This window comes from Lissotriton helveticus, chromosome 12 (assembly GCF_964261635.1).
Source record: "Lissotriton helveticus chromosome 12, aLisHel1.1, whole genome shotgun sequence".
Classification (NCBI taxonomy): Eukaryota; Metazoa; Chordata; class Amphibia; order Caudata; family Salamandridae; genus Lissotriton; species Lissotriton helveticus.
The window spans coordinates 423,066,986-423,081,263 of record NC_136073.1 but is presented as its reverse complement, the minus strand read 5'-3'; the positions used below and the strand labels follow the sequence as shown (position 1 = coordinate 423,081,263).

The 14,278-nt window shown below is 49.8% G+C and overlaps 1 protein-coding gene across 2 annotated transcripts in view; it reads right to left on the bottom strand.

Moving 5' to 3' along the window:
* CHD9 (chromodomain helicase DNA binding protein 9) overlaps window positions 1–14,278 on the bottom strand; it is a 2,123,706-nt gene that overhangs the window by 1,220,041 nt on the left and 889,387 nt on the right. For both annotated transcript variants that reach the window (XM_078670246.1, XM_078670247.1), the window contains exon 18: window positions 537–747. In XM_078670246.1, coding sequence (XP_078526372.1) covers window positions 537–747 — 211 coding nt within the window. The remainder of the gene's footprint in view (window positions 1–536; window positions 748–14,278) is intronic.

Below are 14,278 nucleotides of genomic sequence, written 5' to 3'. Positions count from 1 at the left end.
CGCCTTGATAGCTTCGGGTGATACGTGCGCTATATAAGTCGCAATACATACATACATACAGATATGTTACGTTTATAGAAATCCAAAATTGGAGGTCATCTATCGCACTTCTTCCTCACAAGGAAATATCTTGGGTAGCAGCCTTTGCCTGTCAGATATAGAAACCTTGTCAGTGCTACACCCTGTGTGTGATGGGTATGGTCAGCCATGGGTCCTGTGCTCATAGTGCCAAAGGACACGAGTAGTACCCTACTGACAAGGCCTAAATTGGCTAAAACCAGTCTGGGTTGCGTTCTTTCCTGTTTAGAATGGACTTGCTCTTGGGAGAGTTATCTTGGCTGTGGCGGGGGGCTGGGGAGAGAGAGACAGTGGATGGGACTGCAGTCAAGAGTAATTACTAGTTGCTGAGATTTAAAACAATCAACCAATCACCCCTCCCACCCCCCCCCTCAAAATTAACCTTTAAACAACAGAGGATCAGCACAAACATGTGGGTCAGAAAAGAAAATAATCCTTATAATTAAAGGGAATATTACCTTTTGTGTATGAGATAGTCCTCAAGAATGTCAAGGCAGCGCACCATCTGAGAGAAAATCAAGACTTTGTGCCCACCTGCTTTCATCTTTGGGAGGAGCTTATCAATAAGAACCAGTTTACCAGCAGATTGAACCATTGCTTGCAGGTGAAAGTCAGGAGCCCCAAGACCATGCATCTCTCTAAACTCCCCAATAATCTTCTCTTCAGCTCCTGTGAAGTGTGTAAACATAACCGAATGCATTAACTTTCCAGTTTTTCATCTTTTCTGGGGAAAATTAGGCTTTCTCAAAATAATGATTTGTTACAAGGAAAGCTGAAAAACATACACAACTTACTGTTAATATATTTTTTTTAAATAAGAGTGTAACTATAAACCATGTGCTACAACCAATACGTAATAAATGTATATAACGGGTGCAACATCACTGTTTTTGTGTTTGTCATGTGGTACCAGCATCGGGTGTCTCTGGAGGAATATGAAGATCAGACTGACAACCATGGGCATGCTAGCTGAACTTGGAATTAGAACCAAAAGGATCTACCTTGGCTGCACATTTCCCGACATGTCCACAAACAGGCGTGCTTGACCCCAAAAAGCGACTTATCCTTAACATACATGATTTACGAGTTACTTACCTTCAGTAACGATGTATCTGGTAGAGACGATTCTAGCCGTAGATTCCTTCACGTAGAATTATCCCCAGGTGTGAGACTGGATCCAGAAACTTTTTGCCACAGCATCCCTGCGTGCCGGTCACATAAGTCCGACCCCGGCGCGCCTACGTCAGTTTTCTTCGGAGAACTTTTCCGCATCACAACGCGGAGCCACCAGACAAAAAACTGTGGGAGCATGGGAACAGTGTGTGAAAGAGCAGAAAAAGAGAATGGAGACAACGACTCTATAAGGAACAGTGCAACACTGCAGTGTTCAAAGGCGGGGGCAGAAGAAAGAACAGAGCAGAGCCCTGAACAGCCACCCTGCCAGTATGTAGACAGCCGTCCCCTTCCCCCCGTGTCCTGGAGACCAGGAACATGCTTAAAAGGCATGATCCATGTAGCAGGCCTACCACCCACAGCCAGAAACAAGGAAGGGCGGGCAGTCTCAAGACAGACAGGAACAACAAACCTCCTAGCCACCCAGTATTGAATATGCTACTTACCAGTATGCATCTGTTCTTGGCATGTAGGGCTGCTAACATTCATATCTTAGCATTAGATCGCCGCCTAGTGTTGGGTCCGGATGATCGCACATTGTTGTCCTGGAAGAGTCTTCGAAGTACCCTGAGATAGGTGGCTCCTCCCCTGGACTACAGTGCGCATGGGCATCGGCTCCATCCCCAGATTGTTTTTCGCCATTGTGGCAGAAGATGGAGTGAAAAGTGTAAAGGATGTCCATGCTAATGACTGAATACAATAGTACATCTGCAGCTGCGACAGGCACCGGGGAGGAGGGTGGGCGATATGAATGTTAGCAGCCCTACATGCCAAGAACAGATGCATACTGGTAAGTAGCATATTCAGTTCGAGGCATGTGGGCTGCTAAATTCATATCTTAGCATAGAATACATAGCAGTCCCTCCATCAGCGGCGGTTGCCCGTGCCAGCTGCAGAAACCTGAAAAAGTGTCTTGAGAACAGCCTGCCCTACAGCAGCTTGCAGCTTGGAATGCACATCAACACAGTAGTGTTTTGTAAAGGTATGTGGTGTAACCCACGTGGCTGCTCTGCATGTGTCCTCTAAAGGAATGTTCCCTAGGAAAGCCATGGATGCCCCCAATTTGCGTGTGGAGTGCGCCCTTGGGGGTATCGTTAAAGTGCGCTTGGCCTTTTGATAACAGATTTGGATGCACTTAACAATCCACCTGGCTATTCCTGCTTTGGAAATAGGGTTGCCTTTGTGTTGTGGTGCGAAGGCAACAAAAAGTTGTTTTGTTTTCCTAAAGGGTTGTGTCCTGTCTATGTAGTACATCAACGCCCTCCGTACATCTAAGGTATGGAGCATTCTTTCCGCCACCGTTTGTGGGTTTTGGAAGAATGCCGGCAAGTCAATAGTTTGGTTGAGATGAAACTGTGACACCACCTTCGGAAGGAATTTGGGGTTAGTGCGTAGCACTACCCTATTTGGATGAATTTGAATGAAAGGCTCTTGGATTGTGAGCGCTTGTAGCTCACTAACCCGCCTCAGTGACGTAATAGCTATCAGGAAAGCTACTTTCCACGTTAGGAACTGGAGTTCACACGAGTGCAGTGGCTCAAATGGTGGTCCCATCAGTCTGGTGAGGACCACATTGAGGTTCCACACCGGAGCTGGTGGTGTTCTTGGGGGAATGACTCGTTTCAGACCTTCAAGGAAGGCCTTAATGGCAGGCACTCTGAAGACAGAGAGATGCTGCCTGTTCTGAAGATAAGCTGCTATGGCGGATAGATGTATCCGAATGGAAGTGTACGCTAGATTGCACTTGTAAAGATGCAACAGATAGCAAATGATGTTAGGGATAGATGCATCCAGCGGGTTGATGTCATTGGCTGTACAATAAATGACAAAGCGCTTCCATTTTGCAGCATAGCATGCTCTGGTAGTTGGCCTCCTTGCCTCCTTGATGATGTTCATGCATTCCGGAGGCAGGTTAAGGTATCCAAACTCTAGGACTTCAGGAGCCAGATCGCCAGGTTGAGCTGTTGCGGATCTGGATGCTGAATTTCTCCATGGTTCTGCGTCAAAAGTCTGGGCGTGAGGCGCAGTCTCTGATGCGGCACCACTGAGAGTTCGAGGAACGTGGTGTACCACGCTTGGCGCGCCCACGTTGGAGCAACCAGGATGAGAGTCATCGCGTGCTGCCTTAGCTTTCTTGCCACCAGCGGTATCAGAGGGGCTGGCGGAAAAGCGTACGCAAATTTGCCTGACCAGTTCATCCATATCGCATTCCCCTGCGACTGTGGGTGAGGAAACCTGGCGGCAAAGTGTTGGCATTTTGCGTTTTCTTTTGTGGCAAACAGGTCTATCTCCGGATGACCCCACTGCTGGAAGTACGGGTGGAGTACAGATGGGTGTAACTCCCACTCGTGCATTTGATGGCTGTATCTGCTGAGCAGATCCGCCATCTGATTGTCCTTGCCCGGGAGGTGTTCTGCCATGAGGAAGATGTTCCTCTGAATGGCCCACCGCCACATGCCCTGAGCCAGATGAGACAGCTGTGGCGAGTGGGTGCCCCCCTGTTTTTGAATGTAGTACATCGCGGTCATGTTGTCCGTCCGGACTAACACTACCTTGTTGCACAGATGTACAATGAAGGACTTGAGCGCCATGAAGATTGCCATCAGTTCCAGATAGTTGATGTGCATCTTCTGTTGCTGCGTCGTCCATAGTCCCTGCACTGTGTAAGTGAGCAGATGAGCTCCCCATCCCTGGAGAGATGCGTCCGTTGTCAGGATAATCTGTGGCACTGGCTCCTGGAACAGTCGGCCCTTGCAAAGGTTGTGTGGAGTCCACCAATGCAGAGAGTCGTATGCCCGACTGGTAACCAACACTAGGTCTGTTAATTGTCCTTGAGCCTGTGTCCACTGATTTGCTAAGCACTCCTGGAGCGGGCGCATATGTAACCGTGCGTGAGGGACTATGAAGATGCAGGAGGCCATCATGCCTATCAACTGCATGAACACTCTCGCTGGAAGCGAGTGTTGTGGTCTGAATTTCTGGATTAGAGACTGCATGCTGTCTATCCTGACTTGGTTTGGTTGAGCCATGGCCGTCAGGGTATTGATCGTCGCACCTAGAAACTGCCGGACATGTGCCGGCTGAAGATGCGACTTTGGGTAGTTCAACGAGAAACCTAGATTGTGAAGGAGGTGAATGGTAGTCGACATGTCCGCGGCGCACTGTCGTTCCGACTTGGCTTGAACGAGCCAGTCGTCCAGGTAGGGGTAGACATGGATGTTCTGCCTCCTGAGGTGCGCTGCTACTGTCGCCAGACACTTGGTAAACACCCTTGGGGCTGTGGTGACTCCGAAGGGTAGGACCTTGAACTGGTAATGCTTGCCTTGGATAGTGAACCTGAGGTATTTCCTGTGGGACGGGTGTAGTGGAATGTGGAAATAAGCATCCTTGAGATCTAAGGTTGCTAAGAAGTCCCCTTGGTTTAACAAGGGAAGAATCTGTTGCAGTGTAAGCATATGGAAATGTTCTGACAGTATATACAGGTTGAGGGGACGTAGATCTAGAATGGGTCTGAGAGATCCGTCCTTCTTTGGAATAAGGAAGTACAGGGAATATACCCCTGTGCCTTCCTGTTCCACTGGCACGAGCTCGATTGCGCCTTTTTGCAGCATCGCCACTACTTCCTGCTGCAATAAGTGCAAGTGCTCTGCGGACATAGGCCTTTGCCTTGGTGGAATGTTGGGTGGAGTGGATTTCAACTCTAGACAATAACCGTACTGGACTAGTTGTCGCACCCACCTGTCTGTGGTGATGTTTCTCCAGACGGGCAGGAACTGCTGCAGTCTCCCCCCGACAGGTGTCAAGTGGTCGGGGGTAGTGACAGAGTCACTGTTTGCTTGGGGTAGAGGAGCGGGAGTTGTTGTTCCCTCTGCCGCGTCCTCTGGTGCGGTTTCCTCGGTAACCCCCCTTGTTCTGTTTGGTGTACGAGGATTGTGCTCCACCTCTAGAGAATTGCGATTGTTGACCCATCTGTCCTCTGGTGACTCCACGCGCACCTGAGCGACGAAAATTATTGCCACGAAACTGTTGTGACTGTAGGGCCCCCATTGACTTAGCAGTTTCGGTGTCTTTTGTAATTTTTTCTAGGGTGGTGTCAACATCTGGACCAAACAGTCTATCAGGAGTGACTGGCTGATTAAGTATGGTTGTCTGGATATCTGGTTTAAACCCTGATATGCGGAGCCAAGCTTGTCGTCTTAGCATGACGCTAGTGTTGATAGCCCTAGCTGCTGTGTCTGCGGCGTCAAGTGCACACTTGATGGCTGCGTTGGAGATCAGTTTTCCCTCCTCTATAAGCAGTTTGGTGCCCTCTTGAAACTGCGGAGGCAGGTGTTGTACAATCTGCTCTAGGGTGTCGTAATGCGCCCTATCGTAACGTGCTAAGAGTGCTTGTGTATTTGCAATACGCCAAAAATTGGCAGCTTGTGCAGCTACTCTTTTGCCTCCTGCCTCTAGCACCTTGGACTCTTTGTCCGGGGGAGGAGCTTCACCCGTCGTCTGGGAGTTGGCCCGTTTCCTGGCATTTGCGACCACAAGAGAGTCCAGTGGCAACTGTCCCCGAATGTATGCAGGGTCTGCAGGTGCTGGTCTGTACTTTTTTTCGATACGTGGATTGACCACTCTCGCTCTGGTAGGCTCTTTAAAGATGTCCGTAGCATGCTTGAGGACCCCTTTGAGCATAGGCAGCGTCTTCACTGATCTTTCAGAGACTGAAAAAGTGTCAAATAGAAAGTCTTCTTCAACTGGGTCAGCATGCATGTCCACATCATGATTAGCAGCTGCCCTCTCAATGAGTGCATGAAAACCTGCAGAGTCCTCTGTTGGGGATGCACGTGCACTGAAAGGCTGTGGGTCTTGCCCCACACTTTGGGTGCCTTGGTCACCAATGTCATCATATGAATCTGGCTGTGCATCTGGGTCATTGATGGGGAAGGTGTATTGGTCATCCTCATCATATCCCTCACCCTCAGAGTGATCTGGTGAGGGTGTAGGGCTCCTCCTTGGAGGAGGCTGGATAGGTTCTATGAGGCTTGAAGCGTCTTGAGGAAGCCTTTTCTTCTTCAGGGGGATGACATAGGAGTCCACTGGCTCTGAAGTGATCCTCCTCTTGTAAAGGGTCAATTTGCCTGTGTCGGCGTCGATAAAACGCTCAGAATCCTCTTCTGAGTCGAGTACCCGACTTGAAAGTGCCCCTGCCGTTGAAGAATCCGACTTCTTTGGCGTCGATTTCGTTGAAAAGGCCTTCGGCGCCTCTTTTGGTGGCAGAAGGAAAAGAAGTTTACTCGCAGGCTTTGCCGGAGTGTGTGGCGATGGCATCGGAGCCGACGTAGCAGCGGCCTTCTCCCTGATTCTCTGTAGTGAAGAGGCGATGAGGGACGCTTCACTTGCAGTGGCCTTTTGCGCCGACGAGGATGGCTTGACTTTCCCCTCGGATCCGACGTCTTGGCCCTTCTGAGTCTTGGACGAAGATGCTGCCGCCGCCGACCCAGAGTCCTTGGACCGATGCGCAGATGTGCCAGCCTTCGATCCGTGTGCTTGTGTCGCCTCCGTGTCCACCACGCGTCCGACTAAGGAAGTCCCAGTCGGAACCGGAGCCGTGCCGCTGGCTTTGGCGTGCTTGGACGGTGTCGCAGCGGTTGACCCGTGCCGACCACCCTTCTTAGAGGATCCCTCCTCTGGCGCCGACTTCGACCCTGTGGAATCGACCGATTTCTTCGACTTCTGTGGACCGGAGGCCGACGGAGTCGATGAAGTAGCCGGTGCGGTAGCTTTCATAGGTACGGCCGCCATTTTAGGGACGCTCGAGTCCATAAGTTTCGGTTTCGTTTTCGGGTCGGCCATTTTAGGTGTTGTCGATACCGTAGGTTTCGGTTTCGGTTTCGAAACGTGCTGCGCAGCAAGTGTGTCCGTGGCCGGGCCTGAAGGCGGGGCCGTGGCTTGCGGTACGGGGTCTTGGGTAAGGCCAACAGGTGATCCCGTGACCCGATCGTGATCTTCGTAACCTTCGGGGCATAGCTCGTCCCCTGAGTTATCTTCCGCGGCCCCATAATTCTCTTCGACGTCCCCTACCTCGTCGACGTATTCAAGGCCTTGACCCACGACTCCGTCGTCGTCTACCGGATCCGCCTCGACCTCCGTCTCGGGCGGGGAGATTTGGAGATGATGACTCTGGTCCTCCTCTTCTTGGTCGCCGAAAATGTTTTCCGGATCCGGGGCCGCTTGTCTGGCCTCCAGGCGCACCGCGCGCCGAAGCTTGAGAGTCTTCTTAGACCTGAATTGTGCGCAGGCCTTGCACTTTCCGTCGTCATGGTCTGGTGAAAGGCATTTGTTACAGACGGGGTGCAAATCTATATGTGGGTATTTGGACCCACAGAGCGGACAGAACTTAAACGGACTCCGCTCCATGTTGGAAAGTTGCAGTCGTGTCGCGATGAGAAGGCCTCGATGTGCGAAGAGTGAAAAAACTCCGCTGAATCCGACTCCAAGAGACGGAAGAACTGGAGACCGTGCGCAAACAATACCGACGCTATGAAAACAAGGCCTTTTGGCCTTAAAAAGTTAGTTTTTCTCGGTTCCGACAGAGAGAGGTCGAGACCGCATCCGAACCCAATGGCGGAAAAAAACAATCTGGGGATGGAGCCGATGCCCATGCGCACTGTAGTCCAGGGGAGGAGCCACCTATCTCAGGATACTTCGAAGACTCTTCCAGGACAACAATGTGCGATCATCCGGACCCAACACTAGGCGGCGATCTAATGCTAAGATATGAATTTAGCAGCCCACATGCCTCGAACAGAGGGCAACCACCCCCCAAGGAACATGGGCAAAGCATGGCCAGAGGACCCCTATTCAGAGGTTAGCAGAGGGGCCAGGACCCCTAGCAGCAAGAGGAGAGGAAGGGAGGGGAGGGAAGGACAGATATTGAAGGCAAACCACCCCCAAACCTGGAGCAGCCAGAGCAGAGGGGCACAAGAGCACCTTAACCCCATCCTCCAAGAATCGAGAGGAATGAATCGTAACCAGACGGAGCCACCCGTCAAGAGCAAAGAAGGCACTCACAGGAGGCACAGCCCCCCACCGGGAAGCGAGTACCGAAGACCAACCCAAGGATCCTCGCAGAACGGGGAGGAAGGGCAGGCCGTAAAGGAATCTGTGGCTAGAATCGTCTCTACCAGATACATTGTTACTGAAGATAAGTAACTTGTACATCTGATAGAGACTACTAGCTGCAGTTTTCTTCACATAGAATAGATACCCTAGCAATACCCATGGGGCAAGAGGGTCTGCGAAAGGATCCCACCAGCCTGGACAGAACAGAGGGTCCCACAGGGGACAAGATACACGGACCAGGTAAGTAACCTCGTCCCTGCCAGGCAAGAGGAACCCCCACAAGCAGAACACCACCAACCCCAAGAGGAGGTAGGAGGTAGGAGGTAGGAGGAAGAAAGAAGATTCAAGAGGCCCGTACACTTACAGCAGAGGAACCAAGGGCAAGGCCAGAGAGGCCGAAGCACCCCACTCCCCTAAAAGGCAATAGAGCTTTCATCCAATATCAAGGCAGGAAGAGGAGGAAGAAGAAGCCAAGAGAGCCCAAGGAAATGAGGGGAAGGAAGGCAAGCTCCCTCCAGATGGAGGGCAACAGGCGAGCCAGATCGGCGCCGACAGTCATAAGCCGCCAGAAGCAGGAACAACCACCCGGGGCCCTAGGAAGACAGGGCAGGCGACGCCTGACAACGGAGCACACAGAATAATCCCAGCCCTCAAGACAGAAGGAAGGTGAGGAAATGCTCGGACACACCACTACGAGGGGCCGCGCATAAGACCTCAAGAAGCAAAAGCAACATACAGAAACGCCATGGAAAACCAGCACCCAAAGGTGACCAGAACTCCCTAGCCGAGCGCAAGCTATATAACAGCTATCACTACCCCACATAGAGTACGGTAAATCCCAAGATATGGGAACCCTCTTTGGAAGAACTTCCGCAGCAGAGGAAAAAACCAAAAGGAGCCTCGGGCAAAGAAACCCCCGCGGAAGGCTTGTTAAGCAGCCCTAGAGAAAACAGAAGGCCTAATCTCAGGGCCAAGTCTGTGCAAACAACTTCAGCAGAAACACACACACAAAGGGCCGTCCAGCAGCCAACAACGCCATAGTCTCAGCAAGGAGGACGCAAGGAGGACTCAATTGGCCTAAAAACGCGCTCCACAGCAAGGGCAACCGGCCCACAGAAAAGCCCAGAATCAGCTCAACTCAGCAGTCACTGAGGAGGGGGAGGAGGAGGAGGCGGATAGGGCGGAGGACGGAGCCCCGCCAGTAACCTTTGGATGTAGGAGTCAGCCAGGGCATGAGATAACAGGCTGCCATCAAACGGACGATCAATCAGCCGCTTCCGAATATTTTGAGGGAAACACTCCGTCCCGAAGCCAAGCATGGCGACGGAGGGCGACTGAGGAAGCCATGGACCGGCCCAGCACCTCTGAGATGTCTAGAGCGGAGCGGAGAATAAACGCCACTAGCTCCAGGCCATCCAGCGCATGATGCCGTAAGTCCACTTGAACAGTCTCTTGGGAGGCTGCGTATCCCAAAGACTCAGCTGAGTCCTATAAACAAGAGGAGGCCCTAGACAACACACATAAGATGTTAAAGGCCGCCACGGCAACGCTGGTCGAGGCGAACATGTTGCGCCCCCATGAGTCCAGCCAGCGGGCCTCCCGGGTCGGGGGAGTCAACAGCGGCGGCATGGAGGGAAAAGCAGTCCGTAAAAGTGGAGTGGAGGCAGATGGGTGGAGGTAAAGACACGCCGGGTCACGCGGCGCCGGGAGGTGCCGGTGCAGGAGGTGCTGAGGCACCAGATCCCCTGAGGCAGGGTGCCTCCAAACCCCCGTCAGGGAAGAAAGGAGCGAACCCTCAAAGGGAAGCACGATCTCCCTCCCACCGTAGCCATGGTGGAGAACCTCCAAGAGATGGTCCGCCGGGAAGTGAGCAATCGGGTCACCCATGCACAGAATGCCCACAGCCGTGGACTCCGCGTGAGCGAAGGCCGCACCCGCCTCCGGTGGAGAAAGCAGCTCCTCCGTGGGCGACGGTTGCAAACTAAGGCGCCTGTCCCCGAAGCCAAGCGGGGCAGGCAAAGGCCGACTTGGAAGTCAGAAGGAACCGAAGAATGGGTAGCCTGCCACTCCTCCGAAGAACAACTCAGCCTCAGAAATGACGGGGAGCCGCCCTTCGATGAAGCCAGAGAAAAAGACACCACGCGGCGGCCTGTCTCTGAGGAGGATGACACCAGTATGCAGGCAACCTCCGGAGAAGAGGGAGTGTCTGAAGACGAATCTGCTGCATGACCCCTGTGCGGAGCCCTAGAGTCCGCCGCCCGAGGCAGGGCGCCGACACCCTCCAGCGCCGACGGAGACACCGGACTGTGATGTATTTCTATAGGTACTGTATCGATCCCCCTATTCCTGACCCTGGTTTGGTTAATAATTAACTAGCAGCCATCCAACGGTGCAAAAACCGTTATCTGATTAAGCCACACCATGGCACAGAAGCGCGTTATCTGATTAGGTCATAACGCATGCCATCTAATTAGGCAAGCAGTATTCCTCCAGCCCCTGATAAGGAATACGGAGTTCTCAAAACAAATCAAACCTACAGCGACCTGGAAATTCCCGTAGCCATTGTTTTGATTTCACCGAGAACTTCAGTAAAAGAATGTGCGAACGAACCCGTTCGTATGACATCCTTATTGACGTATATATGTCCATCCTTACGTCAATCTCGGCACCTTTCAGGTATAAATATTACAGACATTGCCTTAAGCAAAAACACGCGGTGGTGACGAGATTGGAGCAGCGAGACTTGCCGAGGAGCCCAGCAGAGAGCGAAGCCCACTGGCGCTGCCCCGCCTTCCTGACGCGCTGAGAACGAGACGCTGCCTTTCTCCTGCCGAGAAATCCAGCTCCGGTGCTTCCAAGCAGCCCTCGCAGGCAGCTGGAATATCAAGACCTGGGATAAGAGATACCAGCCCTCCACCATTCTAGATCTCAGGTACCGAACTGAATAACCCCTTGCAGAGAATTCTTGAGTCAGTCCCTTGGCAAAACAAACTTAACTTAAAACTGCTACTTATCTACTCCCGCCCACGTATTAGGCTTAGGTCAGGTACACTGGGGTAGGCGTGGTTAGAAGCACCAGTTGAGTACGATTAGTCAAATGTATATATGTATGTATCTATTTTATCCATTTTAAAGTATCATATGGCTCAGAAACCATATCAATGCTTTTTCAGTATTATTTTATAATTCTGTCTTTACTGTATGCACTTTACTTAACTATAAGTATTGCAATAATAGCGATTCATTTCTCTTGTACGAGAAAAGAGACTGATCAATAAATACCATCTTTTATTGAACACGCCCGTCTCTTCCTTTTCTCTACAATCTGGTGAAACTAAGAATGCACTGAACTGACTGAGTAAAATAAGTTGTCTTTTGTTTTCACACGACTCTAGAGATACACTCTTGATTAGGGGAGAGCAAAGTTGTCATGTTCTATGGTTGTCAGAAACTAAATCCCTTCTTGTCTATCCAGGGAGGTTAAAATCCTCCTTGCCTATTCGAGAAAGTTTCTAGTGAACTCTGAGCTAGCTGGCAAACACAAAACTTTAAGTCTAATATCGTCAGTAGAAGACCTAGTTAACCTCCGTCCTAGGTCTATACTATTGAAGATATTATTCCAATGCGCAGAGCCTATTGGGATAATAGGAACTACACTACATGGCGCCCAACGTTTGGATAGGCGATAAAACTAACGCAAGACATTAGAGTAACTCAGTCGTGCTTTTCACACAGAGACCCTTTTTTCCCATAATACTCCAAAGACGTCTGGAGTGGGTGAAAGGTCATATCCGCCAAACTTCGCAGGAGGAAACTCCTATGTATGGTTCTTGGTTTATTCAACGTTGAAGGATACACGGTTCCAAAATATTGTGCATCTAATCTTTGTTTCCGTGGAAACCTGATCTGTAAACAAACAGAAGAACCTTCCTGTCGGTAAAATGACAGACAGTGAAGAAGAAAGAGAGACAGTTAGAATAGCAGCTGAACTAGTAGCAGCTGATACTACTATGCAGGGAAATGACCCGGATATAATACTCATCCCGGTCAACATAAGAAAATCTATAACTTTAAAACTTATAGAAAATGGACTGACATCGAGAGGTGGTACAGTCATTCGTAATTGAGGCACACGAATATCGGCAGACAGAGGTATTCTATTCATGGATAAATTTTCCAGCAGCAAACGCTGTAACAAAGGTGTTCCACTATTACAAAACAGAGGAACCTCCTAATGAGTACATTCCTTTTGAGGAGGTGGAAATACCACTCAAATTCCAAGAGCACCTGCTCTTGTTTAATGGCGCCCTAAAACATAATAATCACATCACCAGGCTCGGTCCACTAGGTAGACCAGGAGCAACGTGGCCGGTCCTAGCCGGATACACACCACATCCAGACATTGAGGAAATGCCTGCAGCAGACCTTTTAGCACAGCTAAAACAATTAATAAAAATACATAGACAATTAGTCCAATATGTAATGCGGACTTCAACAGTACAACCAGCAATTAAAATTCCACAGCTGACCCCTCATCAGGGGAACACAAATAAAATTACACCACAGAACATACAGTCCTGTCTAGGTAAAGTACCCGCAAAACGGGAACAAATTCCTTTCTGGCTAGCACAAAAAATCACTCAAATAGAGGCGGTGTTTCCAGATACCACCCCTGTTGAGAAACACAGGATTCTGACTATCTGTCTTCCAATGGGAATCGCACCACACGTGGAGGACTGTGACACTTGGGGAACAGTCTTTGCTTCCATTTACACAAAAACACATGGTGTACCATCCATGTCAGTAATACCAGATGTGCTAAAACAAATTCAAGATGAATACGGTCCAGAACCTGCTTTAACTCTTGGTATGAAATTACTGAAAGACTTCAAGCAGGTCTCGGCAATATTATTAGCCAACATAAAGGGAGAAGCAGCAAATGTGGCGATCCGCCAGAGGTTAAAAGAGACAAATATAGCAGACCAACCATCTGAAATTGCCAGAATCATAGAAAAATCCTATGAAGAACTAGGAAGAGATAGTTTGGGTGGAATACCAGTGAAACCCCAACTAGTTGAAAGTCCTGAAAAGGTATTTATTAAAATTAATTTAAACACTCAAAAAAAGAGCTGGGATGGAAATAAACAATCCAATCCTAAAGAAAAAAGATTCCAGTCCAGAGGAAGGTCTCCTCGGCGGAGAGAAAGATCTCCTGACCAAGGACGCAAGTCTCCCCAAAGGGAGCCCTCTGTGAAAAAATACAACCTTAGAAATAGGGATAATATAAAAAAACCTGATAGATAAAGATATTGATACACGTCCCTCTCAATCTTTTCAGACTTCCTCGCAGAAATCGGAAAGAAGAGGACGATCAGAACACAGGGAAGAGCACGTCAAGTCCAAAGACAAGGAACCTGCTCATCTGAATAAAAAATTACATTTTCCAAAAAAGAAGGTAGCGAGTATTAAAGTAATCAACAATGCCGAGAATACTGAGGACACAGCTGAAAAACGGAGAATGGGCTCAGTTAATGCTAGACAGCGCAGCAGAAGTGAGCATAGCTCGCAAAGTCCTTATGAATCATCTGGAGACAGTGGACACGAATGAATACATTCAAGTGGAAACTGCAGATACCAGGGTTAGCAAACCTCATAAAATATACGAAATAACATTGCGTATAGAGGGGGATAAGACTAGAAAAATAAGGGGTCTATTTTGGGATAATCTCTCCGAGGGCTATGACATCCTTCTAGCTGAACGAGACTGGCCACCCGAGTTTGTCAGGGAGTGCCCACATGGCGAAGAAATAATTATGCCTGCCTTCTCAAATCATATTCCAATTCATAAAAAATATACACTTGCAAGAAAGTGGGCAGTAGCTCAAGCTCCTGCTTTATATAAAAATCATGTGGGATG